The following is a 23,794-nucleotide window of genomic DNA, read 5'->3' on the forward strand; positions in this document are numbered from 1 at the left end:
GGCTGGCCGGAGGGACGGACGCTCCCCTCCCCCAAGGACACGCTGTGCCGCTCCTCCCCAGCCGCCCCACGGGCCTCGGGGGGGGCTGCACGTCCACGTCGGCCCCGCGAGCAGCCCTGCCCGCCCCCCAGCCGGCCTCGCGCTCAGGGACGGGAGGCACAGCCTTTCCTTTGTGCATTTATTTAAAAAACACCCCCCTCCCCCCAAAAAAGACCGAACTGACAAACTTTACAGAGGCAACATGGAGGGGCCGAGCCCCGGCCGTACCGGCCCCGGCCTGGCACCCGGCACCGCGGCAGGGCCACCGGCCCCGGCGGCACCGGGGCCAAAAGCCGCCCGCAGCTTTCCAGGAGGGGCGAGCGCGGCTGGACGGGCCGCGGCGCCGCGCTCCTGCTCCGGGCAAAGACGCCCGGGGCGCGGGCACAGCTCCCCGGCACCGCAGCACCGGGGCAGACGGGCACGGGGACGCGGCCGGCCTGGAAGGGCAGTGGGACCCGGCCGGGCGGGAGCCCAAGGTGCCCCGCGGCACGGTGGGCCCCGCCACCCCGCCAGGGAAAGTGCTGGGCGACGCGGGCATCTCAAAATAAATTAAGGAAACAGACGAGGAAGGAGAGGGCCGAGGGGGAGCGCGAGCCGGGCCGGTGGCTCCCCCCCGCCCGCCGGAGCTGGCGGCGCCCGGGCCAGGCAGGCCGTCCGTCTGTCCATCCGTCCGCGCGGAGCCTCCCGCCGCGGCCGCGCCGAGCTAGCTGAGGAAGGCGCCCGGGGGCGGCCGGCACGGCCAGGGCTCGGCCGCGGGACGCGGGGTGGGTGAGCCTGGGGGGCCGCCGGCCGGCTCCTCGGCGCGGGGTGGGCGCCGGGCGCCCCGCGTGGCCAGGTAGGTGCTGAGGAGCTGGGCGATCTCCTCCACCTGCGGAGCGGGGCCGGGTGAGCGCGGGGGCCGCCGCCCCGGCGGGGCCCTGCCGGCCGCGCGGCCGCTCACCTGGGGGGTCTCGAAGAGCAGGTCGCGGTCCTCCAGGGAGAGGCGGAAGGTGCTGCCGTCCGAGGCGCCGAAGGAGGAGATGCGGCCGTAGCAGAAGCGGTCCAGGGGCTCGGGCTCGCCCGGCCGGTAGAGCGACACGGCCTCGGCCCCCACGGCCAGCCACAGGCGCTGGGCGGCCGCCGGCGGGCCCTGCGGGGAGAGGGGGGGCGTCAGGGCGGCCCCGGCCCCCGCGCCCCGGCCCCCGCGCCCCCCGCTCACCGCGCGCAGCTCCACGTCGAAGAGCGTGGAGCCGAAGCCGGGCCACTCGCGCACCAGGGCCACGTAGGCGGCCACGGCCTCGGGCCGGCCCATGCCCTGCAGCAGCTTCCACCTCTCCACGACGGCGGCCATGACGGCGGCCCCCTCCTCGCGCAGGCGGCCCCGCAGCCGCTGGTCCCGCTCGGCGCGCTGCTTGGCCAGCGCCTGGCCCCAGAGCCCCCCGGCCAGCAGCCCCGCGCGCAGCCGGGCCCCGGGGCGGCGGGCCGGGGCGGGGGGCGGCGGGGGGCGGGCGGCCCGCAGACGGGCGCGCAGGGCCGCGGCCGGGAAGAGCTCCTCCAGGCGCGGGCAGGGCGCGTGGGTGGAGAAGTCGCCGTTGAGGCTCTGCAGGCGCAGGGCCGCCAGCGTCTGCAGCGTCTCCTCCGAGGCGGGCACCTGCCCCCGCAGCACCATCTCGTGCGCCTGCGGGAGGGACGGCTGAGCGGCGGGGACGGGGACGGGACGGGACGGGGACGGGACGGGGACGGGCGCCGCTCCCACCTGCTCGAAGAGCAGCGCGAACTCCAGGCTGTCGCGCGGGACGTTCTCCGTGTCCAGGAAGCCGTAGTGCTTGAAGCAGAGCCGGCACGGCGCGTCCTGCTCCCGCTCCTCCCCGGCCAGGCTGCGGAGGCGGCACCGTGGGCGCCGGGCGGCACCGCGGGCGCCCCGGCCCGGCCCCCGTAGCGCGGCAGAGCGGCGACATTTACTTTTCAAACCTGGTGAGGACGTCGGCCAGCAGCGTGGCGCTGCCCACGGGCTGCTCCCGCAGCCGCGACTGCTCGTAGAGCGCGAAGAGGTTGGGGCTGCGCGACAGCCCCAGCCGCGACACCAGCTCCCGGGCCACCTGCGCGGAGGAGAGGCGGGCGAGCGGCGGTGACCGCGGCCCCGCGCCGCCCCGGCCCGCCCCGGCCCGGCCCCGGCGCTCACCTCGGCGGCGGTGGTGTGGGAGCTGATGGCCACGCGGCAGGCGGCCGCCCCGGGGCAGTGCACGGTGCAGACCATCTCCTGCCGCCGCGTCAGCACCAGGATCTCCTCCAGGGAGGGCACGCACTCCCGCCCCGTCGTCTTGCCCAGCGCCGCCCGGATGAAGCCGGCGTACTGGGCCACCTCCGAGGCCGGGCGCCGGCCCTCCGTCCTGCGCGGGGGCACGGTGAGGGGCGGCGGGGCCGGCGCGGCGCGGCGGCACGCGGCGCGGTGCGGCTCACCTGTGCAGGTGGGAGCGCAGGAAGCGCAGCACGGGCGGCGACGGCAGGAACGTGCAGCTCATGCACGTCAGCAGCTGCCAGTAGCGCAGGTCGCCCTGGCCGCCCGGCGCCGGCGGCTCCGTCGTCTGCTTCACCAGCTGGCAGTAGACCTCGTCCACCAGCGGCGGCAGGTCCAGGCAGGTCTGCAGCACGCCCTGGATCAGCGGCGCCGGGTCCCGCTCCGCCTCCAGCTGCTGCAGGGAGTTGAAGAGCTTCACGGCCTCGTCGCGCAGCGTCGCGTAGCCGCGGGCGCCGGGGGCTGCGGGGCGGCGGGGGGTCACGGCCGGCCCCGGCGCACGCGGCCGCCCCCGGCGCATCGCCCGCCCCCCGCTCACCGCGCGGCTCCGGGCTGCCGTAGGGGAAGGGCAGCAGGGGCGCGTAGAGAGGGCTGCCGGTGTAGCGCAGGATCGGGTTGCAGCGGTAGATCTGCTCCAGCGCCTCGGGGCTGCCGCCGTGCTCCTGCGGGGCCAAGCGATGGCAGCAGCTGCAGAGCGGGCGCCCGGGGACGGCGGCCCGGCCATCCCGCCCCGTGCGGCTGGGGTTCCCTCGGCGCCGGGTCGCGGCCCACCTCGACGTCCCGCATGAGCAGCTGGGTGGGCGTCTGCACCGGGGCCTTGCTGTCGATGACCTTCTGCACGGCGCACACCCAGTGCACGGCCTCGTTGAGGCGCTCCGCGTACAGGCGGTAGCAGTGCTTCCTGCCGAACACCGTCACGCTCCAGTAGCCTGCGAGGGACACAGGGCTCACCGCTGCCCCCCCGGCGCCCGCGCCCCCCCCGCGCCCGGCCCGCCCTACCCGTCTCCTTGTAGGTCTGCTTGTCCGGCCAGAGCACGGAGCAGAGGCTGGTGAGCACCAGGGAGCCCAGCCGCTTGGCCCCCCTCTCGCTGCTGCTGTAGTAGTCCAGCGAGTCGGGCGTCAGCACGAACCAGTACTTCCGCGGCCGGATCCAGGGGGTCTTCGCGCCGCCCCGCACCTCCCGCTGCAGCCAGCCTGGGGAGGGGAAGCCTCAGCCGCCGGCGCGGCCCCGCGGCCCGGAGCGCCGCCCCGGCTCCCCGCGGCCGGTCCCGCCGCCGCTCCGCGATGGGATCCGCCGGTGCGGGGCACCGTCCCGCCGTCCCGGCCCCGCCGCGCCCACCTTTCACCAGAGCGTCGGGGTCATCCTCCGCCGGCCCCGGCCCCTTCTCCACGATGAGGCTGCGCATCTCCTCCGACACCAGCAGCGACCTGGGCAGAGGCAGGGCTCAGCCGGGCGCCCGCCGCCGCCTCCCGCGGCCCCGGGGGCCCCGGGCGCCCCGTCCCCCCGCGATGGGAACGCGGCGGAGCCACCGGGCGCAGATGACCCTGGCTAAAAATAAGCTGTTTGCAGTGGCGGCCCTGCCAAGGAATTCGGAAAATGAACAACCAGGAAGGAATGTTGGCAGCGGAGCGGCGCGGGGAGGACGGGGAGCGGAGCGGGTCCCCTGCCCCGGCACCACCGGCCGGGCACGCGTCGCCCCGGCGGTGGGCAGCCCCCACGGCGGCCCCGGCCGTGCTGCTGCTGCTGGGGGGCCGTGCGCAGCCCCTCGCCGGCGGCCGAGCGGAGCCGTGCTGCGCGGACGGGCCGGGGCGGCGGGCCGGGGCCCTGCCCAGGCGCGCAGAGATGGGGACGGAGCCCAGGAGCTGCTCCGTGGCGCTGGGACAAGCGGGGAGCCGGCAGCACCCCGCGAGCCGGACGGCACGGTCCCGCGGCACTGGGCGAGGGAGGCCAGCAGGTCACTCACCGCTCGGAGCCGCTGCTGGTGCGGGTGGGCTGGCTGAGGCTCACCTCCAGGGACCCCTGCGGAGCAAGCAGAGATGCCTGAGCCCTGCGGCCCGGGCGCCCCCAAGCACCTTCCCCGGGGCTGCCGGGGCTGGGGTCGGGCTGCCGTGGGGCAGGGAGCACGCGGGCTGCCCTGGAGCTGCAGCTGGAGCCCCGCAGGGCCGGGGAGGGCGGCCGGGCACGCCGGCTGCCTGTCCTCAGCTAACCCCAGCAAGCTGAACACCGTGCAGAATTGCACAAGGTCAGTGCTGAGTAATACGCTCACGGCACAAAGTCCCATTGTGCTGGGGCTGCTGACTTCCTGCCGCGGCGGTGGGACGCGGCACAGGGAAGGCCCTGGCCCCGCGGTGCGGCCAGAGCCGGCTCCTCCGCAGCGCTGCCGGCGATGCCCCGGTGCGCGAGGTGAAGCGCGGGCAGCACGGGGTCCCGCGGTGCCGCAGAGGACGGTGCGGCCGGGACGGCCCCGGGGCGTGCACAGCCGCTCCCGCCGGCTGCAGCCCGGCGCGGACAGACGGAGGCACAACCGGCCAGAGCGCGCCGCAAAACACCAAGAAATAGAGATCGCTGCTAAAAATAGCGCTGGGGACGGGGAGAGGGGAGCCGCTCGCTGCAGGTACGGCCGCGCGGCGGCAGCCGGGGCAGGGCACCACCGGCCTGGGGCAGCGACGGCTCCGGCCCTGCAGCGTCCGGCGCCCCGTGCACGGGGCCGGCTCCGCGCTGGCCGTGCCGCCACGTGGATCTCCGGCCCGGCGCGACTGCAGGGCCAGTGCCGGCTCCTCGGCCCGCAGGAGGAGGAGGAGGCGGCCGGCTCCTTCTCGGAGATATAAATAAACAGGGAGAGGAGGCTGCCGCGCGGGGCCAGGGCGGCTGCTCCCACGCTCCCGGGACGGGGCGGCCGGCGCCGCGGGTCTCCGAGGACCCGCCGGCCTCGGGGCGGGCGAAGGGCTCCCCGGGGACGCGGCATCACCGCGCCCACGCCGGCCCTAAGCTCTGGAACCAGCGTGGACGTGGGCACGTCGGCCCCCCGGGACCCAGACCGTCCCCGGCCTCACGGAGCCAGGGCAGCCCGGCTGCATCGGGGCCGCGCTGCAGTGCAGGCAGGGGGAGAGGGGCCGTGCAAGCCGGAGCAGGGCATCACCTCCCTGCCCCTTCCCGGCAGAGATTCGAGCCCCGGCTCCGGGGCTGGCAGCAGCGAGGGCAGCCCGGCAGCAGCCCCCAGCCGGGATTCCCCCGCCGCCCCGGCGTTATCAGCCGTCCCCCACGCAGCCCGACAGGAGGGAAGCGCCGGCTTCCGCAGCTCCGCGCGCCGCTCTGCTTCCCCAAACAGAGGAAGCAGCCGGAGCAGGGAGATCCAGGCCTCGCTCCCGCGGCGTGGGGCGCGCTGGGAAAAGCTCCCGGCACGGCCATGGGCTGCCCGGTCCGGCAGGTCCGTGCACAGAGCCCCGGCGAGCCCCAGGGCACCCGGAAAGGCCCCGCCGGCACCCGCAGCACCGGCAGGGCAGCAGCAGGCCGACGCCATGGCCGGCGCAGCTCGAGGCTAGGGAACCGCGGGGAGCAGCGGCAGACGGCAACCCTGGTGCAGCCGCGGCCTGAGCAGCCCAGAGCCACTGTGCTGGGGCTGGAGTCGTCCCCTGCTCCCAGCTCGGGCTGCAGCCACCCAGGGACACCGCGGGTGCCGCGTTCCCAGGAGCCCTCGACGCCCCGGCAGCCGGGAGACGACCTGGTCTAACGGGACGGCAGCGCCAGGCCCCGGGGGTGGGGAAGGGCAACCGGGCGGCCTTCGAGAAGGGGCTCCCTGCGCCAGGGCAGGGAAAAATCGCCTCCCGCGCCGGGCGAGCGTCCCCTCCGCCTCCTGCAGCCGCATTCCCTGGCTGTGGCCCCACGGACACGGGCCAGACCGGTGGCACCTCCAGCCAGGCCCGGAGCCCCCAGACCCCGCTGCCCGGGAACGCGCCCCGGCCGGCCCGGACCCACGGCCCGGCAACGGCTCCGCGATGTGGGGCTGCGTGCCGGGTCCCGCGCCAGCCCCACGGCCGCAGCGCCAGCCCCACGGCCGCAGCGCCAGCCCCGGGGGTGGCCGGGGCCTCGCGGCAGCGGGCACCGCGGCACCGGGCGCGCTCCTGCCTGAAGCGGACCTTTGTTCGGGGCAGCCCACATGCCGCCGGGTGGCAGGCGGCCAGGGCGCCGCCGGGCTCGGGCCCGGGCCCTGGCACGGCCGGGCGGCAGCCGACGCCATCCCGGCCCGGCCCGGCCCCGCCGAGCCCCGGTGGTGCGGCCGGGGGCGGCAGCGGCCGCGCCGGGCGCTGCGGGCGCGGGGCCCCGGGAGCGGCGGGGACGCGCCAAGGGCAGCGCGGCGGCGGCGGCGGCGGGACGTGCCCGGGCAGGCGGCGGCCGCGGAGGAGCGGGCAGGAGGCCGGAGCCGGTGCCCGCAGCCCGGCGCCCCGCCGCCTCCCGGGCCGGGCAGACGGGCGCAGCGGGCCGGGGCGAGGCGAGGCGCCGCGCTGCGAGCTCGGCCCCGCGGGAGGCGGCGGCCCGGGGCGGCCCCGGTGCAGAGCCGCGCAGCGCGGGCGCCGCTGCCGGTGCCCGGTTCGCCGAGCGCCGGGGCCGCGCGGGGCCGAGCGGCGCGGTGCCCCCGGCGGGCCGGGCCGGGCCGGGCCGGGCGGGCGGCGGCGCGGACCCACCTGGTCGCCCTGCGCGCGGAGCTCGAAGGACGCCTCCTCCTCGGCCTCGCCGTCCGCCTCCCGGTCCGCCTCGCCGTAGTCGCGCCGCAGCAGCGTGAAGCCCTGCCGGCAGCACAGCAGCCACCAGAGCCCGCCGGGGAACGGCATCGCCGCGCCGCGCACCGGCCGCCGCCGCCGCCGCCGGGACCGGCCCCGCCGCCGCCCCGAGCGGGCCGGGCCCGGCGCGTCACCGGCCGCCGCCAATCGCCGCGCGCCGCCCGGGGCGGAGCCAGCGCGCCGGGGCCGCCGCGTCACGTGCGGGGGGGAGCGGCGCCGCCCGGCCGCACCGGCACCGGCACCGGCACCGGCACCGCAGCGGGAGCGCCGCGCGTCCCGCCGCTGCGCAGGGCCGGCGGCCCCGGGCCCCGCTGCGGGAGGCACCGGCTGCGTCTGGGGTCCCCGCGGCACCGCCGCCGCCAGGGAGGGGGCACCGGCCCGCGCACTCCCGCCCCGGGCACCGGCCCCGCGTGCACCCGGTCTGAGCATTGACGCCTTGCGCACCCGCCCCGGGCACCGGCCCCGCGTGCACCCGGTCGGCCCCGCGCCCCAGGTGAAGCCGGCCGGTGGCGGGTGCCGCAGCGGCCTCGAGGGCACCGGGCACCGCGTGCGGCCGGGCTGGGCACCGGGCACCGGGCACCGGGCCCCGGGCGCTGGAGGCGGCTCGCACCGGGCCGAGCGCGCGTGCTACGGGGCGGCAGTGCGGGGACCCCCGTGCAGCCCCGCGGCGGCGGCAGGGCCAGGCCAGGCCGAGCGCGCCCCGGTGCAGCAGCCCGGGAGGGGCGTTGCGACGGCGGCGTGGAGCTGCCGCTGGCCCCGGTTGCAGGCGCGGGCGCTGGGGTCACGAGCCCGGCACGGCCTGGCAGGGCGATGACGATGGCGCTGGGCGCTGCGGCGGGCGGGTGCTGCAGGCTGCCCAGTGCAGCCGCCACCCCGCACGGCGTACGGTGCTTGCACCCCACGTTGCGAGGCTTTTGCCGCCCCTGGGCGCTGCTCCCGCGCAGAGGGGGAGGCTCTTGATGGAGAAGGGGGCCGTGCCCGGGCAGGACGCTCCTGCCAGCGCCTGCCGCGTCTTCATGCCCCGGGCTGCCCTGCCCCGCTTGGCCCCCGGCGCCCGTGGGGCCCGGCTCCAGCGGCTGCGGCCGCGCGTGGAGGCCGGCAGCAGCCGCGGCGCCCCGGAAGGGGTTAAGCACATCAGCCGCTGGCTCTGGCTCTGCTACAGCTGTTGGGTCAAGAACGTCTCTGGGAGCAGCCAAGGGGGCCGGGACGTGCACGCAGGAAACGCCGCCCGCCAGCTTCCCTCCCACGCACAGCCGGCCGCCGCGGCTCCCGCGGGCATGCGCCAGCGCCGGGGACGGGGGCGGCGGGCGTGGGGCCGGCATGGGGCCGCGGGAGCTCAGGGCAGGCGGCGAGCGGGGCACCGCGGCGAGCAGGTGGCAGGGCCGACAGCACGTCCGTGGGCAATGCTGTGGGCATGGCCGTGGGGCCGGCTTCGGTCATGTTCCTGGGCAATGCTGTGGGTCAGGAATGGGGCCGGCTTCAGGCATGTTCCTGGGCAATGCCATGGGTCAGGAATGGGGCCAGCTCCGGGCACGTTGGCGGGTGCAGCCGGCCCAGCTCCGCAGGCGCTCGCGCGCGGCAGCCCCGGGGGACGTGGCCGCGGCTGCTGACTCCGTGGTAATCGCGTTTCCTGCCGGGAACTGGGCGAAGGGTCCCGCCGGCTTCTCCCCAGGAGCAGCGCTGGGCTAATCCTGGCACCGGGAGCGCGTGGGCGAGTGGGAAACAGCCTCCGGCCCCCGGGAGGCTGGGAAAACGCTTCCCTGCTGGCTGCGCTCCGCGCCGCGTGCCGCAGCTCCGGCTCCGCTGCTGGCGAGCAGCTTCGGGGCCCGGCTGGAGCCCGTCTGCCGGGGCTGCCGCCGCCAGGCACCAAGGCTCCCGCCCGGGGGTCCAGCCGGGCCAGGCCCCGTGCAGCCCCCAGCGCCCCGCGGAGGTGCAGGGCCGCAGCGGCGTGCGGAGCGCGGCCGGCCCCGGTGAGGTGACCCCACGGCTCCGTGGGGCCGGCGGCTCACGGGGCTCCGCGGGCCCGGGCGTGGGAGCCGGCGGGGCAGGCTGGGCCGGGCGGGACGCGGCGGGCAGCGCGCGGGGAAGCGAAAGGCGCGGGGAGGAAAGCCCCTGCCCGGGGAGGGGGGTTTCCAGCCTGGCGCACAGCAGGTTTTTCCGGGGGGATCATGCTGTCACGAGCCCCGGGGGGTTCCCAGCCCCCGGCCGTGCCCGCGCCCCGGGGCGGCTCTGCCCGCGGGTTTGCCCACGCGGGCGGGGGCTGCGAGCCCCCCCCCCCCCCCCCGGCCCTGCCCGTCCCCGCGCCCCGGTGCCGGTCCGGCGGGCAGAGGGACGTCGCAGCCCGCAGACGGGTCCAGGCAGGGCGCGGGCAGGGCAGGCCCTGCGGTGCCAGGCGCCCGGGGGGGGGGGGGGGGGGGGGGGCGGCGGGAACCGCTACGTGCTGCTGCCGCCTGCAGGCAGCCCCGGGCCAGGCCCAGGGCCAGCGTCGGTCCCCGCCGCGGCTCCGCGTCCGGGCGCAGCGTGGGGCAGCCCGCGGGCCCCGCTCCCCGTCTCGCCCCGCCGCCCGGCCCCCGCGCAGCCCCCGTGCGCACCGACACGGCCGCTCTCCGGCGGGCGCCAACACCGTTTATTTGCCAGGAAGGATGGGAACGAGGGCGGCCCCCCCCCCCGCCCGGGGTGCTGCCGGGTGCTGCGGGACGCCCCAGAGCACGCGGGGTTGCGCAGGGCACCGGGGGTGCAGGGCATCGCGGCGGCCCCCCGCAGCTCACAGGCACCGCGCGGACCCCAGAGCACCGAGGCGCTGCGCCCGGCACGGCGACACGCGGGGCCCCGCCGGCCCGATCGTCCTGCCCAGGCGGGCACCGGGCACCGCCAGCTGCTTGTCCGCCGGCCCGGAGATGCACGGGGCACTGCCAGGCTGCGCGTCCCCTGCCCACGCATGCACGGGGCACTGCCAGGCTGCGCGTCCCCTGCCCACGCACGCACGGGGCACCGTGCCATCCATCCACGCGACTCCGCGGCGCCGGGGCAGTCTCCGTGCAAAACGAGGCTCTTCCAGGGAGGCGGGCAGGGGCGCGGGCTCCCGCCCGGGCGCGGGGCGCGGCGGCCCTACGCCACGTCCTGGCAGGTGGAGAGCGAGCTGCGGCGGCGGGGACTGGGGCAGCCGGAGCAGCGCGGGTCGCGGGGCCCCACGCAGCCGGCGTCGCTGGCCAGCAGCCACAGCTCGCGGCGGAAGCGCTGGCCCAGGAAGGCGTAGAGCAGCGGGTTGAGGCAGCAGCGCAGGTAGGCCAGCCCGCCGGTGACCAGCAGCGCCAGGTCCTTGCGGCGGCTCTGGGCGCAGGTGGTGGCCCAGCTGGCCAGCAGCTCGGCCGTGTCCAGCAGCACCATGAGGCTGTGGGGCAGCTGCAGGGCCACGAAGACCAGCACGAGGGCCAGCAGCACGCGCAGCGCCCGGTGCGGCTGGGCGCCGCGGGCCGCCAGCAGCGTGCGGGCCACGGCCGCGTAGCAGCAGGCCATCACCAGGAAGGGCACGGCGAAGCCCAGCACCACCTGGGCCAGGTTGGTGGCCCCCCGGGCCGCCCGGGAGACGGCCGGCGGGAAGACGGCGCGGCAGAGCCGGAGGTCCTGGTGCTGCTCCGCTCGGCCGTAGACGAACTGGGGCAGGGCCAGCAGCGCGGCCAGCAGCCAGGCCAGCCCGGCCGTGAGCCAGCCGTAGCGGCGCGCCCGTGGGCGCAGGCGGCAGGCGGCCGGCACCCGCACGATGGCCACGTAGCGGTCCACGCTGATGCAGGTGAGGAAGAGGAAGCCGCTGTAGAAGTTGAGGGCGTAGAGGCCCTGCAGGGCCTTGCAGGCGGCCGTGCCCGGGGCCCAGCCCTGCAGCGTGACGGTGACGGCGAAGGGCAGCGTCAGCAGCAGCAGCAGGTCGGAGAGGGCCAGGTGCAGCAGGCAGACGTCGGTGATGCTGTGCGCCCGGCGGTAGCGGGTGTGCGTGAGCAGCACCAGCCCGTTCCCCGCGGCGCCCAGCAGCGAGAGCAGCAGGTAGACGGCCGGCTGGTAGGTGCGGGCGAAGCCCTGCACGGCCTCCTTCTCGCACAGCTCCGGCAGCGCCCCGGCCTCCCACGAGTACCCCTCTGCCCAGGGGTAGAAGTCGGTGGTGGCGGTGGGCTCCACGGCCGCAGGGCTGGGGGTGGCCTGCGCGGAGGGAGCCTGAGCCAGGGCGGCTCCGCGCTGCACGGTGCTGCACGGCACTGCACAGCGCTGCACGGTGCTGCTCGGCGCTGCACGGCACTGCACGGCACTGCACAGTGCTGCACGGCGCTGCACGGTGCTGCACGGTGCTGCACGGCCGCCCGCCGCGGCACACCCAGGGTGAGCCCCAGACCCACCGCGGGGAGCCCCGAAACGTGCCCCGGCCCCCGCCGCTATGTTTCCGCCCCACGCCCAGGCGGTGGGAGGTTCACCGCACTCAGTCATTGCAAGAGCGGCCGCGCCGTTCCCAGGCGCAGCCCCGCGTCCCGCCACCAACCGTCAGCTGCCGGCAGCGAGCAGCCCCGAGCAGCGGCCCCGAGCACCCCCTGCCCCCGCGCAGCCCCGGGCACCGGCGCGGCTCCCAGCCGGCAGCTGCCTCGCAGGGAGATGCGTGCTACGTCCCAGCTCCCAGCGCCCCGGCCCTGCTCCGGGGGGGACACGCGGCACCGCAGCCTCGCACTGGGCCCCCATGGCGGCAGAGGCCAGGACCAGGCTCATCTCCCGGTTCAGAGCAGCCTGCGGCATGGGACAGCGGGGCCTGATCCCCTCCCCAGCCCCAGGCTCACTGGTGTCTTCAGGCCCCACCAGTGCCAGGAGAGGCGGCTTTCCTGCAGCTCCCACAGCTCCCGCTCTGCTCCGGGCCCTGGAGCACCCCGGACCTGGAGCACCGGCCGCCCCGCTCTGCTCCAGCGCTTTGCCTGTCGGCATTGCAGCCCCGCAGCCTTGCAGAAGCAGAGCTTAAGAGCAAAGCGAGAGCCAGCGAGGGCTGCACCCGCCCGGTCCCCAGCGAGCCTGAGCCTCGGCGGGAGCCCTCACCTGCTCCTCCATCGCACGGCACCTCCCTGCCCGGCAGGTCCGGAGCCGGCTGCACCTCTGAGCTCTGCAGCCTGTGGTTTGACCACGTGCCCCACTCGATACCGAGAGATGTGCCGAGAACACAGGCCCGGCCCACGGGGGAGGAAGGAGGGAGGGCGCGACCCCCCTCCCGAGCGCGCCTGCACCTCCGACTCTGCGGCCGGTGTCTGCACGGCAGCGGACAGAAATAGCTGAGCCGCTGAGCTCCGTCACGCCAGGCGCGGGGACGGTACCGGGGGCACCTCGCGCCCGTGGGGCTGGCGGCACCCGCTGTGCCCCGGGCCGGGCACCGGAGCGGAGGCTGGAAGGGCCATGGGCAGGGCTGCTGTGGGGCAGCACGCCGGCCCCACGGCTGGTCCCAGCACGCCGCTCCAACAGGACATGTGGCCCATCCAGGAACTGGGGTGCCGGCCGCCCCGCACAGCCCCTCGCCCCCGGGGTCTGGGCGCTGCGCCGTGGCAGCTCCGTGCCCCGCATGACGTACCACCAGCTGCTGCTGCTCGACAGCGAAATTCCCAGCTCCTCATTAAGGTGCGGATTAGCATCTGCGAGGGAGAGGCCCCGCTTTCCTCTCCCCAGGGGGGAGCAAACTGATTCCAGGCTTTAATAGGCTTTCTGCCTCTTGCGGCAGTAATCCCTCAATCCCCCTTTCTCCATCATTATCCCAGCTCGGCCCTCGCGCACCAGCCGGGCAGGGCCCGCTCCCGTCCCGCGGGGCTCCGGCCGGCGCCGCGTCGTGCCTCGTGCCGGCTCCCCGCAGCCCTGCACCTGGGGCTTTCTGTTCCCTCTTCGGTCCCCGCAGAGGAAGCGGCACCGGCGCCCGCCACGGCGCAGGTGACATCCGCCCGGCCGGGCTGCGGGCACCGAGCTCCCCGGCGCAGGGCCGGCCGGGACCCTGCAAAGCCCCCAGCGCCCGCCGCGTCGGCTCCTCGGGACGGCACCGGCCCCGCAGAGCCGGGGGGGGCACAGGGCACCGTGCCGGCTGGGGACAGGGACCGTATGTAGGGCAGGCAGTGGCCGCCCCCTCCCCGTCCCCTCTGCGGGTGTCGGGGGATGTTTGGGAATGGATATAGGCTAAATCCAGGCCTTCTGCACCACTGGAGACAGAGGCGAACCCTAAACCCGCAGGCCTTAATCTGCTGCTTGATTACAAGCCGCTGCCACATCTGCTGCGATACCGCTGGCAGACGCCGCTTAACTCATTCCCTGCCTTCGCTGCTGCAGCCACGGGCCCTGGCTGCCGGGGGGCCCCGGGGACCTGGCCGGGCACGGCGAGCTCTGCAGGCTGCTGGGGAGCCGCCGGTGCCCAGGGAGCTCCCCGCACACCCCGGGCTGTGTCCACCCCCACGTGCAAGGCGCTCCCCGGGCTCTGCCGTCACTGTGTCCTGTCTGCCCCATGTCCTGTCTGCCCCACATCCTGCCCACCCCATGTCCTGTCCACCCCGTGTCCTCTCACCCATGTCCTCTCTGCCCCCCATCCGATCTGCCCCATGTCCTGCTGCTCCCACGTGCTGTCCAGCCTGTGCCCACTTGCCCCATGTCCCGTCTGCCCCATGTCCCGTCTGCCCCATGCCCTGCTCCCCCGGTGCAATGGTCTGCCAGCGCCCTGCTCACCCCACGCCCTGCTCACCCAGTCCAGTGCTCTCCCCACACCCTGCCCTCCCTGTGCCCTGCTCTTCCCGTGCGATGCTCTCCCCATCTATTTCCCACCCCACACCCCGCTCTCCCCGTGCCCTGCTCCCCCCCCCGTTTCCCACCCCGCGCCCCGCTCTCCCCGTGCCCAGGGTCGCGGGCTGTGGTCCGGGCCGGGACTGCCGGTGCCTCGCACGGGCCGTGGGGCCGGACCGGGCTCCCCGGGGCTCCCACGGCGAGCGCGGGGGGGGCTCAGCCCCGCCCCGGCCCGGTACCGGCACCGCCCGGGTCCGCCCGCGCCGCCACCGCCCCCTGGGCGGAGCCGCCGGTCCCGCTCCGCCAGCGGCTGCAGCAGCGGCGGCGCCGAGGGCGCTCGGGGCGCTCCAGCATGGGCGGCCGCCGCCTCCTCGGGCTCCTGCTCGCCGCCTGCGCCGGCCTCCTGCGCCCCGGCGCCCTCGCACGTAAGTCCGGCCCCGGCCCCGGCCCCGGCCCGGGAGAGCCGCTCCGCACTGCGGGCCGCCGCTCCGCATCCCCGGCGCTCCCGAGCATCCCCGGCGCTCCCGAGCATCTCTCAGTGCTCCCGAGCATCCGCGGTGCTCCCGAGCATCCCCGGCAGCCGGAGCATCTCTCGGTGCTCCCGAGCATCCCCGGCGCTCCCGAGCATCCCCGGCGCTCCCGAGCATCCCTCGGTGCTCCCGAGCATCCGCGGTGCTCCCGAGCATCCCCGGCAGCCGGAGCATCCCCGGCGCTCCCGAGCCGCGCCCTCCCCAAGGTCACCCGCCCGCGCCGGGCCGGACCCAGGCGTCCGAGCGCCCCCGCCGCAGCCCCCGCCCGAGGGACCGGCCCCGCCCTGCGCCCCGCAGCCTGCCGAGCTCGGGGGGCTCCGGGGGCTCCCGGGCGCCGGCCCTGCCGCGCCGCAGCCCCGGCTCTGCCGGGCCGGGGAGGGGGCTCCAGCCCTGGCAGCCCCACAGCAGGGCCGATGCCCCCCGTGCACCGTGGCCCGGGCGGGAGCTGGGGGGTCCCGGGAGGGGGCGGTCCAGGGCTGCCGGCGGCGGCCCCTCCGTGTCTGCTCGGGGTCCTGCACCAAGGGCCCCGCGGCCGGGGGCAGCTGGGGCTGGAGGGGAGCGTCCCCCCCCCCCGGACAGGGCCCCCAGCGGGTCCCCGGCACCCCGGGAGCAGGGCTGGCAAAGGCCCTTCCCTCGGGCTGCGGGGCTGCGGGCGGGGGCTGGGGGCAGGGGCTGGGGGCAGCGCGGCTGCCCTTGGCCCTGCGGCGAGGGCTGGACTGCGGCAACCGCTGCCCCGGGTCCGCCTGCCCTGCGCCCGCTGCAGCCGCCCCGCCAGGGGCTCGGGGACCCCGGCCCCGCTGAGGCTGCTCTGCGGGTGCTGCAGGGATCAGCACAGCCCCCTCCCCGCGCTCTCCTGGCCCCGCAGCTCCCCCGGCCTTGCCGGGCCGTGGGGGGGAGAGGGGCTGCGGGGCGGGGAGGGGGCTTCCCCGCTGCCCGCGTCAGTGCGGCGCGGTGCGGGTGCGGGTGCGGGTGCGGGTGCGGGCGCGGGCGCGGGCGCCTGCAGAGGTGTGTCCGCGCTCTCTGCAGTGGGAGGGAAGAGGCGAGCGCGGAGCCGCACGAGGAGCAGGACTGCGCGTGCCGCCGAGCCGCGCACCGAGCTGCCCGGCAGCGGGGAGGCCTTGTCCTCGGCCGACCCCCCCGGAGCGGCCCCCTCTGCGCGCGGGGCTCTTCCAGGCCGGGCCCTTCCCGCGCGGGCGGTGCAGAACTGCTGGCTCACGGGCGCTGGGCGAGGGCCCCGCACTCCCGCGGGGCAGCGGCAGCCTCGGGCTTGGCAGCCTCTCGCCCTGGCCGGGGGCTGGTTTGCTGCCAGCCGACTGCGGGCTCTGGTGCGCCCCCCCCCCCGCCCCCTTGCCGAGTTGGGGGTCTCCTCACCACGGGGAACCCGGGCGGTTGGGACATGGGGACAGGCGGAGGGAGGTGGGGGACGCTGCGCCCGAGCTGGGCACGCTGCCCTCAGCCCCCCTTTGCCCGCAGGGCCCTGCTACGATGAGCTCGTCGCCCCCCTGTACTCCTCCTCCATCGGCGCCTCCTCCAGATACAACATCTTCTACTCCTCCAGCTTTGCCCGGCTGCACAGTGAGTCCCGCTGCCGGGGCCGCCGCCGCCGCGCCCGGTGCAGGGGCAGCCGTGGGGGGGGGGCACCACGCAAGAGCTCCCCGGGGGTCTCGCCCCGCGCAGGGCTCGGGGGTGCTCGGGCGCGGCGGCGCGGGGCTGAGTCCGCTCCTCCCGCAGGCACCAGCGGCTGGTCCCCCGACCCCCGGGACAAGCAGCCCTGGCTGCAGATCGACCTGATGCAGAAGCACCGGATCAATGCGGTGGCCACGCAGGGGACCTTCAACACGTACGACTGGCTGACGCGCTACATCGTGCTCTACGGCGACCACCCCACCAGCTGGAAGCCCTTCTTCCAGCAGGGCAGCAACTGGGTACGGGGCCGCCGCGGGGCGGCGGGGGCTCTCCCGGCCCCCCCCACGGGGACGCTGCTGACCGCGGCCTCCCTCCCGCAGACCTTCTTTGGGAACGTGAACGAGAGCGGGGTGGTGCGGCACGACCTGCACTACCCCATCCTGGCGCGCTACGTCCGCATCATCCCCGTGGCCTGGAACCCGCGCGGGAAGATCGGGCTGCGCCTGGGCCTCTACGGCTGCCCCTACTGTGAGTGCGCGGCTGCCCGGGGCAGGGCTGCTCCCGGGGGGACGCTCCGGCGTGCCGGGGGGGTGCCCAAGCCCTCTGCCCGCCCCCAGGGTCCCACGTGCTCTACTTCGACGGCGATGACGCGATCTCGTACCGGTTCCGGGCCAAGAGGATCAGCACCCGGGAGGATGACATCTCCTTCAACTTCAAGACGGTGGAGCAGGACGGGGTGCTGATGCACGGCGAGGGCGCGCAGGGCGACTACATCACGCTGGAGCTCAAGCAGGCCCAGCTCCTGCTGCACATCAGCCTAGGTGAGCCGGGGCCGGGGCCGGGGGTCGGCGCCCCGCCGGCGCGGGGTGACGGATCCCCCTCCCCAGGCAGCAGCCCGCTGCAGGCCGGCGAGGGCCACACCACGGTGGCGGTGGGCAGTCTGCTGGACGACCAGCACTGGCACTCGCTGCACCTCGAGCGCTACGGCCACCACGTCAACCTGACGCTGGACGGGGAGGTCAAGCGCTTCCGCTGCCACGGCACCTTCGACCAGCTCGACCTCGACACCGAGGTGGGTGCAGCCGGGCCGGGCACCTGCCGGGCGCTTGGGACCTGGCGCCGGCCGCCAGCGTGGGGCTGAGCCCCGTCCCTCCGCCCCCCAGCTCTTCTTCGGGGGGGTGATCGACCAGGACAAGCAGCACCTCACCTACCGGCAGAACTTCCGGGGCTGCGTGGAGAACATCCTCTTCAACGGGGTCAACATCGCCGAGCTGGCCCGGCACCGCCGGTCCAACATCCGCTTCGAGGTCCAGCCCCGCACCGAGCCTGCGCAGCCCCCTCCCGGGGCGCAGGGTCCCGGGCTGCTGGAGGGTGACCCCTTCCCTGGGGGTCCCGTCCTCACCATGGGGTGACCCCTTCCCTGGGGGTCCTTGCAATGGGGTCACCCCTTCCCCGGGGCTCCCGTCCCTGCCGTGGGGTGACCTTGTCCCCAGGGCCCCCGTCCCCGCAGCGGGGTGACGCGAGGCCACCGCCACGCTCAGCCGCGCGGCACCGCATCGACCGCGCAAGGTCGTGCCTGGCCTGGGGCGCGCGGCCGGCACTGCCAGGCAGCGGGGCTGAGCGGGGGGAGCCGGGACGGGGGGGCCCCCACGGCCGCGGGGACAGGGGGTCCCCCCGTGGCCTCCCCGGCCCTCACCGCCTCCGCGGTCCCCTCCAGGGCAGCGTGGGCCACTACTGCCAGGACCAGGTGAACACCCCCATCACCTTCGCCGGCATCAACAACTACGTGCAGGTGCCGGGGATCCCGCGGAGGAACCGCCTGGCCGTCAGCTTCCGCTTCCGCTCCTGGGACACCGCCGGGCTGCTGCTCTACACCAGCTTCGCCGACCGCCTGGGCTCGCTGGAGATGATGCTGAGCCAGGGCCAGGTCAACGTCTCCATCGCCCAGCCCGGCAAGAAGAAGCTGGAGTTCGCCGCAGGTGGGCCGGGCGCGGGGTGCCGGCACGGCGGCCGTGCCGCAGCGGCACACTCACCCCTCCCCTGCCCTCCCCTCCCTCGCAGGGCATCGCCTCAACGACGGCTTCTGGCACTCGGTGCAGCTGGTGGCGCGGGACGGCTCGGCCGTGGTGACCATCGACGACGACGACGGCGCCGAGTTTCGGGTGGCGCACCCCTTCCAGCTGCGCACCGGCAGCCAGTACTTCTTCGGAGGTGGGCGGTGGGGGGGCGCGGGGGGCGCGGGGGGCGCGGGGCCGGGCGCCGCTGACCCCGCCGTGCCTTGCAGGCTGCCCCAAGCCGGCCTCGCTGACGGGCTGCCGCTCGAACCAGACCGCCTTCCACGGCTGCCTGCAGATGCTGAGCGTGGACATGCAGCCCGTGGACCTGGAGCTGCTGGCGCAGCGCCGGCTGGGGCAGTACGCCGACGTGCTCTTCGACGTCTGCGGCATCACCGACAGGTAGCGGCCCCGGGGGGGGGGTGCGGTGGGGCCGCGGTGCCGGGGACACGAGCCCTCCTCGCCCCCAGGTGCACCCCCAACCTGTGCGAGCACGACGGCCGCTGCGTCCAGTCCTGGGACGACTTCACGTGCGTCTGCGACCTGACGGGCTACAAGGGCGAGACCTGCCACAAATGTGAGGCCGGGGCCTCGCAGGGCGACGGGACAGGAGGGGACGGGAGGGGACAGAGCCCCAGCGCCGTCCCACGCTGATCCTGGCCCCCGCGGTTCCCTTTCCCAGCCCTTTACAAGGAGTCGTGCGACGCTTACCGGGTCAGCGGGAAGACCTCGGGGAACTACACCATCGACCCGGACGGCAGCGGGCCGCTCAAGCCCTTCACCGTGTACTGCGACATCCGCGGTGGGTGCAGCGGCGGCGCGGAGCCGCTCGCGGGCAGGACCGAGCGCCGGCCCGTACCCCACGGCTGTGGGGCCTGTCCCCCCCCGGCACCGGTGCGGGGCGTCCCTGGGGGTTCGGTCCTGACAGCCTGCTGCCTTTCCCGCTGCAGAGGACCGGGCCTGGACCATCATCCGGCACAACCGCCACTACGCCACGCGGGTGACGGGCTCCAGCGCGGACCAGCCCTACCTGGGGGCGGTGGAGTACTGGAACGCCTCCTGGGCCGAGGTCTCGGCCCTGGCCAACGCCTCCGAGTACTGCGAGCAGCGCATCGAGCTCCACTGCTACAGCTCCCGCCTGCTCAACACCCCCTGTGAGTGCCGGGCAGCGGGTGCCCGGGCCCGGCCCCGTGGGGCGATGCGGTGGGGCAATGCAGTGGGGCGATGCTGTGGGGCGATGCAGACAGGCAATGCTGCAGCACGATGCAGCGGGGCAATGCTGTGGGGCAATGTTGTGGGGCAATACTGCGGAGCAATGCCACAGCATGATGCTGCAGTGCAATGCAGCGGGGCAATGCTGCAGCATGATGCCATGGGGCAATGCAGTGGGGCAATGCAGTGGGGCAATGCAGCGGTGCAATGCCGTGGGGAGATGCCATGGGGCGATGCGATGCCGCCGGCGGCGCAGCCCCTCACCAGCCCCCGTGCCCGCAGCCGGGCTGCCCTTCAGCTTCTGGATGGGCCGAAACAACGAGCGTCACTACTACTGGGGCGGCTCCCGGCCGGGCATCCAGCGCTGCGCCTGCGGGCTGGACAAGAACTGCGCCGACCCCAAGTACTTCTGCAACTGCGACGCCGACCACGCGCTGTGGTGAGCAGGCGGGCGGGGGCGGCGGGGTTGGCGCGGGCGGGTGGGGGGCTCGCGCCCCGCTCGGCCCCTCTCACCGCGCGCCCGTTGCAGGAGGACGGACAGGGGCTTGCTGACCTTCGTGGACCACCTGCCCGTCACCCAGGTGGTGGTGGGGGACACCAACCGCTCCGGCTCCGAGGCCCAGTTCCTGCTGGGGCCGCTGCGCTGCTACGGGGACCGTGAGTGCCGGGGCCGGCGGGGCGCGTGCCGCCGCGGGGCCCCGCCGCCGCTCACGCCGCTGCCGCTTCCGCGCAGGCAACACCTGGAACACCGTCTCCTTCAACCGGGGCACGGCCCTGCTCTTCCCCACCTTCCAGGCCAACCACAGCCTCGACATCTCCTTCTACTTCAAAACCACCGCCCAGTCCGGCGTCTTCCTGGAGAACCCCGGCTCCCGATACTACGTCCGCGTGGAGCTCAACAGTACGGGCGGCGCGGGGCGGCGCGGGGCAGGGATGGGGCCGGGCTGCCGCTCACCCCGCGTCCCCCGCAGCCACCCGGGACGTGGTGTTCGCCTACGACATCGGCAACGGGCACGAGAACCTGACGGTGCGGTCGCCGGTGCCCTGGAACGACGACGAGTGGCACCAGGTGAAGGCTGAGCTCAACGTGAAGCTGGCGCGGCTGCGGGTGGACAAGCTGCCCTGGGCGGCGCGGCCGGCCCCGCCGCAGAGCTTCGTCCACCTCGACTTCGACCGGCCGCTCTACGTGGGTGAGTGCCCGGCCGCGGCAGTGGCGGTGTCGGTGGCGGTGCTGGTGCCGGTGGCGGTGGTGCCGGTGGCGGTGTCGGTGGTGCCGGTGGTGCCGGCGGCTCCGCAGCGCTGACGGCGTCCCGCGCAGGCGCGGCGGAGCACAAGATGCGGCCCTTCCTGGGCTGCCTGCGGGCGCTGCGCATGAACGGCGTCACGCTCAACCTGGAGGGCAAGGCCAACGCCAGCGAGGGCGTCCGCGTGAACTGCACCGGGCACTGCCAGGAGCCGCTGGTGCCCTGCCAGAACAGCGGGCTCTGCGTCGAGCGCTACAGCCACTACACCTGCAACTGCAGCGTCTCCGCCTTCGACGGGCCCTTCTGCAACCGGGGTGAGCGGCGCCGCGGGGGTCCGGGGCCGCGGGCCGGGGCGACGGCACCCCGCTCACCCCGCGGTCCCCGCAGACATCGGCGGCTACTTCGAGGAGGGCACCTGGGTGCGGTACAACATCCTCTCCGTGTCGCTGTACGCGGCCCGCGAGTTCGCCAGCATCGTGGGCAGCCCCTGGCAGCCCCTGCCCGGCTACAACCTCACCAGCGAGGAGGTCAGCTTCAGCTTCAGCACCACCGCGGCGCCCGCCGTCCTGCTCTACGTCAGCTCCTTCGTCAAGGACTACATGGCCGTGCTCATCAAGGACGACGGTGAGGGGCGGCCCGGGCGGGGGGCGGCCGCGGGTCCCGGTGCCGCGGGGGCTGCCGCCCCGCTCAGGCCCGCTCTGCCCGCAGGGACCCTGCAGCTGCGCTACCAGCTGGGCACCAGCCCCTACGTCTTCGCCCTCACCACCAAGCCGGTGACGGACGGCAGGCCGCACCACGTCAACATCACCCGCTTCTACCGCACGCTGTACACGCAGGTGCGGGGCCGGCGGGGCGCAGGGGTGCCGGGCCGCGGGGCCGGGCCGGGCGCCAACGCGGCACGTTCCCTCCCAGGTGGACTACCTGCCCGTCATGGAGCAGCAGTTCTCCCCCTTCGTGGACAGCAAGCTGGACTCGCCCAAGAACCTCTACCTGGGGCGCGTGATGGGTGAGCCGGTCCCGTCCCCCGCGCCGGGACGCCCCGAGCCGTCCTCGCCCCGCGGGAGCCGGCGCGGGGACCGGGATGAGCCGTCTCTCCCTGCGCCCCGGCAGAGACCGGCGTGATCGACCCCGAGATCCAGCGCTACAACACGCCCGGCTTCTCCGGCTGCCTCTCGGGGGTGAAGTTCAACAGCATCGTCCCCCTCAAAGCCATCTTCCGCCCCACCAGCGCGGTGCCGCCCTACAGCATCCGCGGGGAGCTGGTGGAGTCCAGCTGCGCCTCCATGCTGCCCCTCACCACCGTCCTCATCCCCCCCGAGATGGACCCCTGGTACATGGGCACAGGTAGGCGCTCGGGGCCGCGCTCCCGGGTCTCCTCCGCCGCGGACCGGGGTCCTTGTGGCCCCGCCGCGCGGCCGGCCCCCTCCCGCCTCCCCGAGCCCCCGCGGTGCCGAGCGCGGCGAGCCCGGTGCCCCCGGCGGGGCCCCCCTCAGCCCGGCCCGCTCTCCCGCAGAGTTCCCCCACGTGCACGACGACGGCTGGATCGGGATCATCATCGGCTGTAAGTGACGCCCGGGGGTCCCCGCGCCGCGTGTGTCCCTGGCGCAGCTGCCCGGGGCTCGCTGCCCGGCGGCCGCCCTCACCCCGCGCGTCCCCCCGCAGTCGTGATCTTCCTGCTGCTGCTGCTCGGGGGCCTCCTGGCGCTGCTCTACTTCTACCACCACCGCTACAAGGGCTCCTACCACACCAACGAGCCCAAGGCCATCCAGGACTACGGCGGCGCCAAGCCGGCCCCCACGCGCACGGACCAGAACCTGCCCCAGATCCTGGAGGAGGCCAAGGGGGACTAGCGGGGCGCAGCCCCACGGGCCCGGGAGCGGGGCACCCGCCGCGGCCCGGCGCCAGCCAGCGTCGCGGGACCAAAGGGCCGAGCGCGCCCCAACTGCCAGCACCCGCCTCCGGCCCGCCGCGCCGGGGAGCCCGCAGCGCCGGGGAGCCCGCAGCACCGGGGAGCCGGCCCCGCGGCACCGCCCCGCCACCTCTCCGTCGGGCAGGCTGCTGCCTGCTGCCAGCGCCAAACCCTGCCCGCGAGCGCGGCATCCGCCGGGGCCGGGGCCCCCCTCGGCGGAGGCGGCAGCCCCGCGGCACGCGCCCGTCCGAGGCCGCTCGCGCCCTCCCGCTCCTTTTTCTATCGGAAACGTGCCGCGACGCGGCCTGGCCGTCACCCGCCCCGCTAGCGACACTCGCGCATAGGTTACCCGCTGCTTTACTCGCTTAGCAAGAGCCACGAACGAAGCCGTGCAATAGAGAGCCCGAGAGCCCCGCGCCGGGCTGCGCGGGGAGAGGCTCCGTGCAACGCCCTGCCCGTGCATGCCGCGGCGGCCGCTGCTGCGCATGATGCCACCTGCACTTTGCTGAGAGATGCTGCTTTCATACAATCAGGTACAGAGTCTTTCTACCATTTTGGTTGCTGAATATTCTACTACACTCTAATTTTTTTATTCTATCGGTTTGTATAAAAAACAAAACGGAACTTAACGTCAGATGCTACATTTAAACTGAGTGTTGTGGTAAGTGGTCCGTAGTTTGCTACTTCTCTGTAAGAAGTGCTAGTCCTGCTGATTACCTCCAGCCCAGTGAAAGCTCCTGTTCACACGCTATATCGTGGTACGACAATGTTACAGAAATGCATTTATCTACCCAAAGGCCTGGCTCCACTGGGCACTTTATTTTTAAAAAATCTGTTTTGTTGAATGAAATGTGAAGATACTCAAATAAAGGCAGAATGATCGCGTTTGACACACGTCCCCTGCCTTGGGGTGCGGTGGGACAGCAGCTCCTCTCCCGCATCCCGGGGACCAGACTGGGTTTAGGAAAGGGAACGGCGCTGCCAAGAGCTGGTCCCGGCTCCCCGCTCCCGCATCCGAGGGCGGGCGGCAGGAGCCGGCGAGCCAGGGCCAGACCGCTGCTCCGGGGGCCCGGCCCTCGGCCGCAGGGGAGCACCGCCCCGCAGGCGCGTCCCGCTCTTCCCACGCTCCTTCCCTTCCGCAGGCACCGCGAAGCGCGCTGCTGGCTCCCGGGGGTCCGCCGACACCCCGCCCCGCACACGCAGAGCTGGCAGCACCGGCCTTGGGGGCTGCGGCCCGCGGTAGCCGGCGTCCAGCGCCCTGCTCGGTCTGGTCCGTGGGCTCCCGGCCGGCAAACGCAATGGCAGAACGGCCCTGGGGGCAGAAATGCCGCCCTGTCCCCAGCCCGGGCTGGTGC

The 23,794-nt window shown here is 75.4% G+C and overlaps 3 protein-coding genes across 6 annotated transcripts; 1 reads left to right on the forward strand and 2 right to left on the reverse strand.

Annotated features, from left to right (window-relative positions):
* Nucleotides 1-605: 605 nt before the first annotated feature.
* Nucleotides 606-7,233, reverse strand: PLEKHH3 (pleckstrin homology, MyTH4 and FERM domain containing H3). 3 transcript variants are annotated; one of them, XM_064524804.1, is made up of 13 exons: nt 6,998-7,233; nt 4,279-4,334; nt 3,654-3,742; nt 3,314-3,508; nt 3,086-3,243; nt 2,853-2,976; nt 2,479-2,776; nt 2,201-2,408; nt 1,981-2,117; nt 1,775-1,895; nt 1,238-1,696; nt 980-1,168; nt 606-907 (listed from the first exon to the last, which is right to left on the reverse strand). In XM_064524804.1, the coding sequence occupies exons 1-13, from the start codon at nt 7,142-7,144 to the stop codon at nt 743-745; spliced, it is 2,346 nt and encodes a 781-aa protein (XP_064380874.1). In that variant the 5' UTR covers nt 7,145-7,233; the 3' UTR covers nt 606-742. The 3 variants fall into 3 exon arrangements, with proteins under 3 accessions (XP_064380874.1, XP_064380873.1, XP_064380872.1); XM_064524803.1 differs by having other exon boundaries at nt 980-1,696; nt 1,990-2,117; XM_064524802.1 differs by having other exon boundaries at nt 980-1,696.
* CNTNAP1 (contactin associated protein 1) lies at nt 4,549-23,329 on the forward strand. Of its 2 annotated transcripts, none has more exons than XM_064524801.1 (24): nt 4,549-4,929; nt 15,868-15,969; nt 16,126-16,319; nt 16,401-16,548; nt 16,638-16,841; nt 16,908-17,092; nt 17,184-17,327; nt 17,738-17,999; nt 18,082-18,231; nt 18,305-18,476; nt 18,545-18,651; nt 18,757-18,876; nt 19,025-19,228; nt 19,569-19,725; nt 19,816-19,943; nt 20,020-20,187; nt 20,258-20,476; nt 20,605-20,844; nt 20,918-21,154; nt 21,239-21,366; nt 21,443-21,536; nt 21,641-21,874; nt 22,044-22,091; nt 22,193-23,329. In XM_064524801.1, exons 3-24 carry the CDS (start codon nt 16,185-16,187, stop codon nt 22,378-22,380), a joined length of 3,672 nt encoding a protein of 1,223 aa, XP_064380871.1. In that variant the 5' UTR covers nt 4,549-4,929; nt 15,868-15,969; nt 16,126-16,184; the 3' UTR covers nt 22,381-23,329. The 2 variants fall into 2 exon arrangements, with proteins under 2 accessions (XP_064380871.1, XP_064380870.1); XM_064524800.1 differs by lacking the exon at nt 4,549-4,929 and adding an exon at nt 14,173-14,289.
* Nucleotides 9,831-12,274, reverse strand: CCR10 (C-C motif chemokine receptor 10). Its single transcript, XM_064524806.1, has one exon. The coding sequence runs from the start codon at nt 11,564-11,566 to the stop codon at nt 10,202-10,204; it is 1,365 nt and encodes a 454-aa protein (XP_064380876.1). The 5' UTR covers nt 11,567-12,274; the 3' UTR covers nt 9,831-10,201.
* Nucleotides 23,330-23,794: the final 465 nt, after the last annotated feature.

This window comes from Dromaius novaehollandiae, chromosome 22 (assembly GCF_036370855.1).
Source record: "Dromaius novaehollandiae isolate bDroNov1 chromosome 22, bDroNov1.hap1, whole genome shotgun sequence".
Lineage (NCBI taxonomy): Eukaryota > Metazoa > Chordata > Aves > Casuariiformes > Dromaiidae > Dromaius > Dromaius novaehollandiae.

Coding starts and splice junctions, on each gene's coding strand:
- PLEKHH3 (XM_064524802.1), bottom strand. CDS start 7,144: ATGCCGTTCCCCGGCGGGCTCTGGTGGCTGCTGTGCTGCCGGCAGGGC. Junction 1,697..1,774: donor TCGCGCTGCTCTTCGAGCAG/GTGGGAGCGGCG, acceptor TCCCTCCCGCAG/GCGCACGAGATGGTGCTGCG. Junction 908..979: donor TGCTCTTCGAGACCCCCCAG/GTGAGCGGCCGC, acceptor CCCGCTCCGCAG/GTGGAGGAGATCGCCCAGCT.
- CCR10 (XM_064524806.1), bottom strand. CDS start 11,566: ATGACTGAGTGCGGTGAACCTCCCACCGCCTGGGCGTGGGGCGGAAAC.
- CNTNAP1 (XM_064524800.1), top strand. CDS start 14,217: ATGGGCGGCCGCCGCCTCCTCGGGCTCCTGCTCGCCGCCTGCGCCGGC. Junction 14,290..15,867: donor GCGCCCCGGCGCCCTCGCAC/GTAAGTCCGGCC, acceptor CTTTGCCCGCAG/GGCCCTGCTACGATGAGCTC. Junction 15,970..16,125: donor CAGCTTTGCCCGGCTGCACA/GTGAGTCCCGCT, acceptor CTCCTCCCGCAG/GCACCAGCGGCTGGTCCCCC.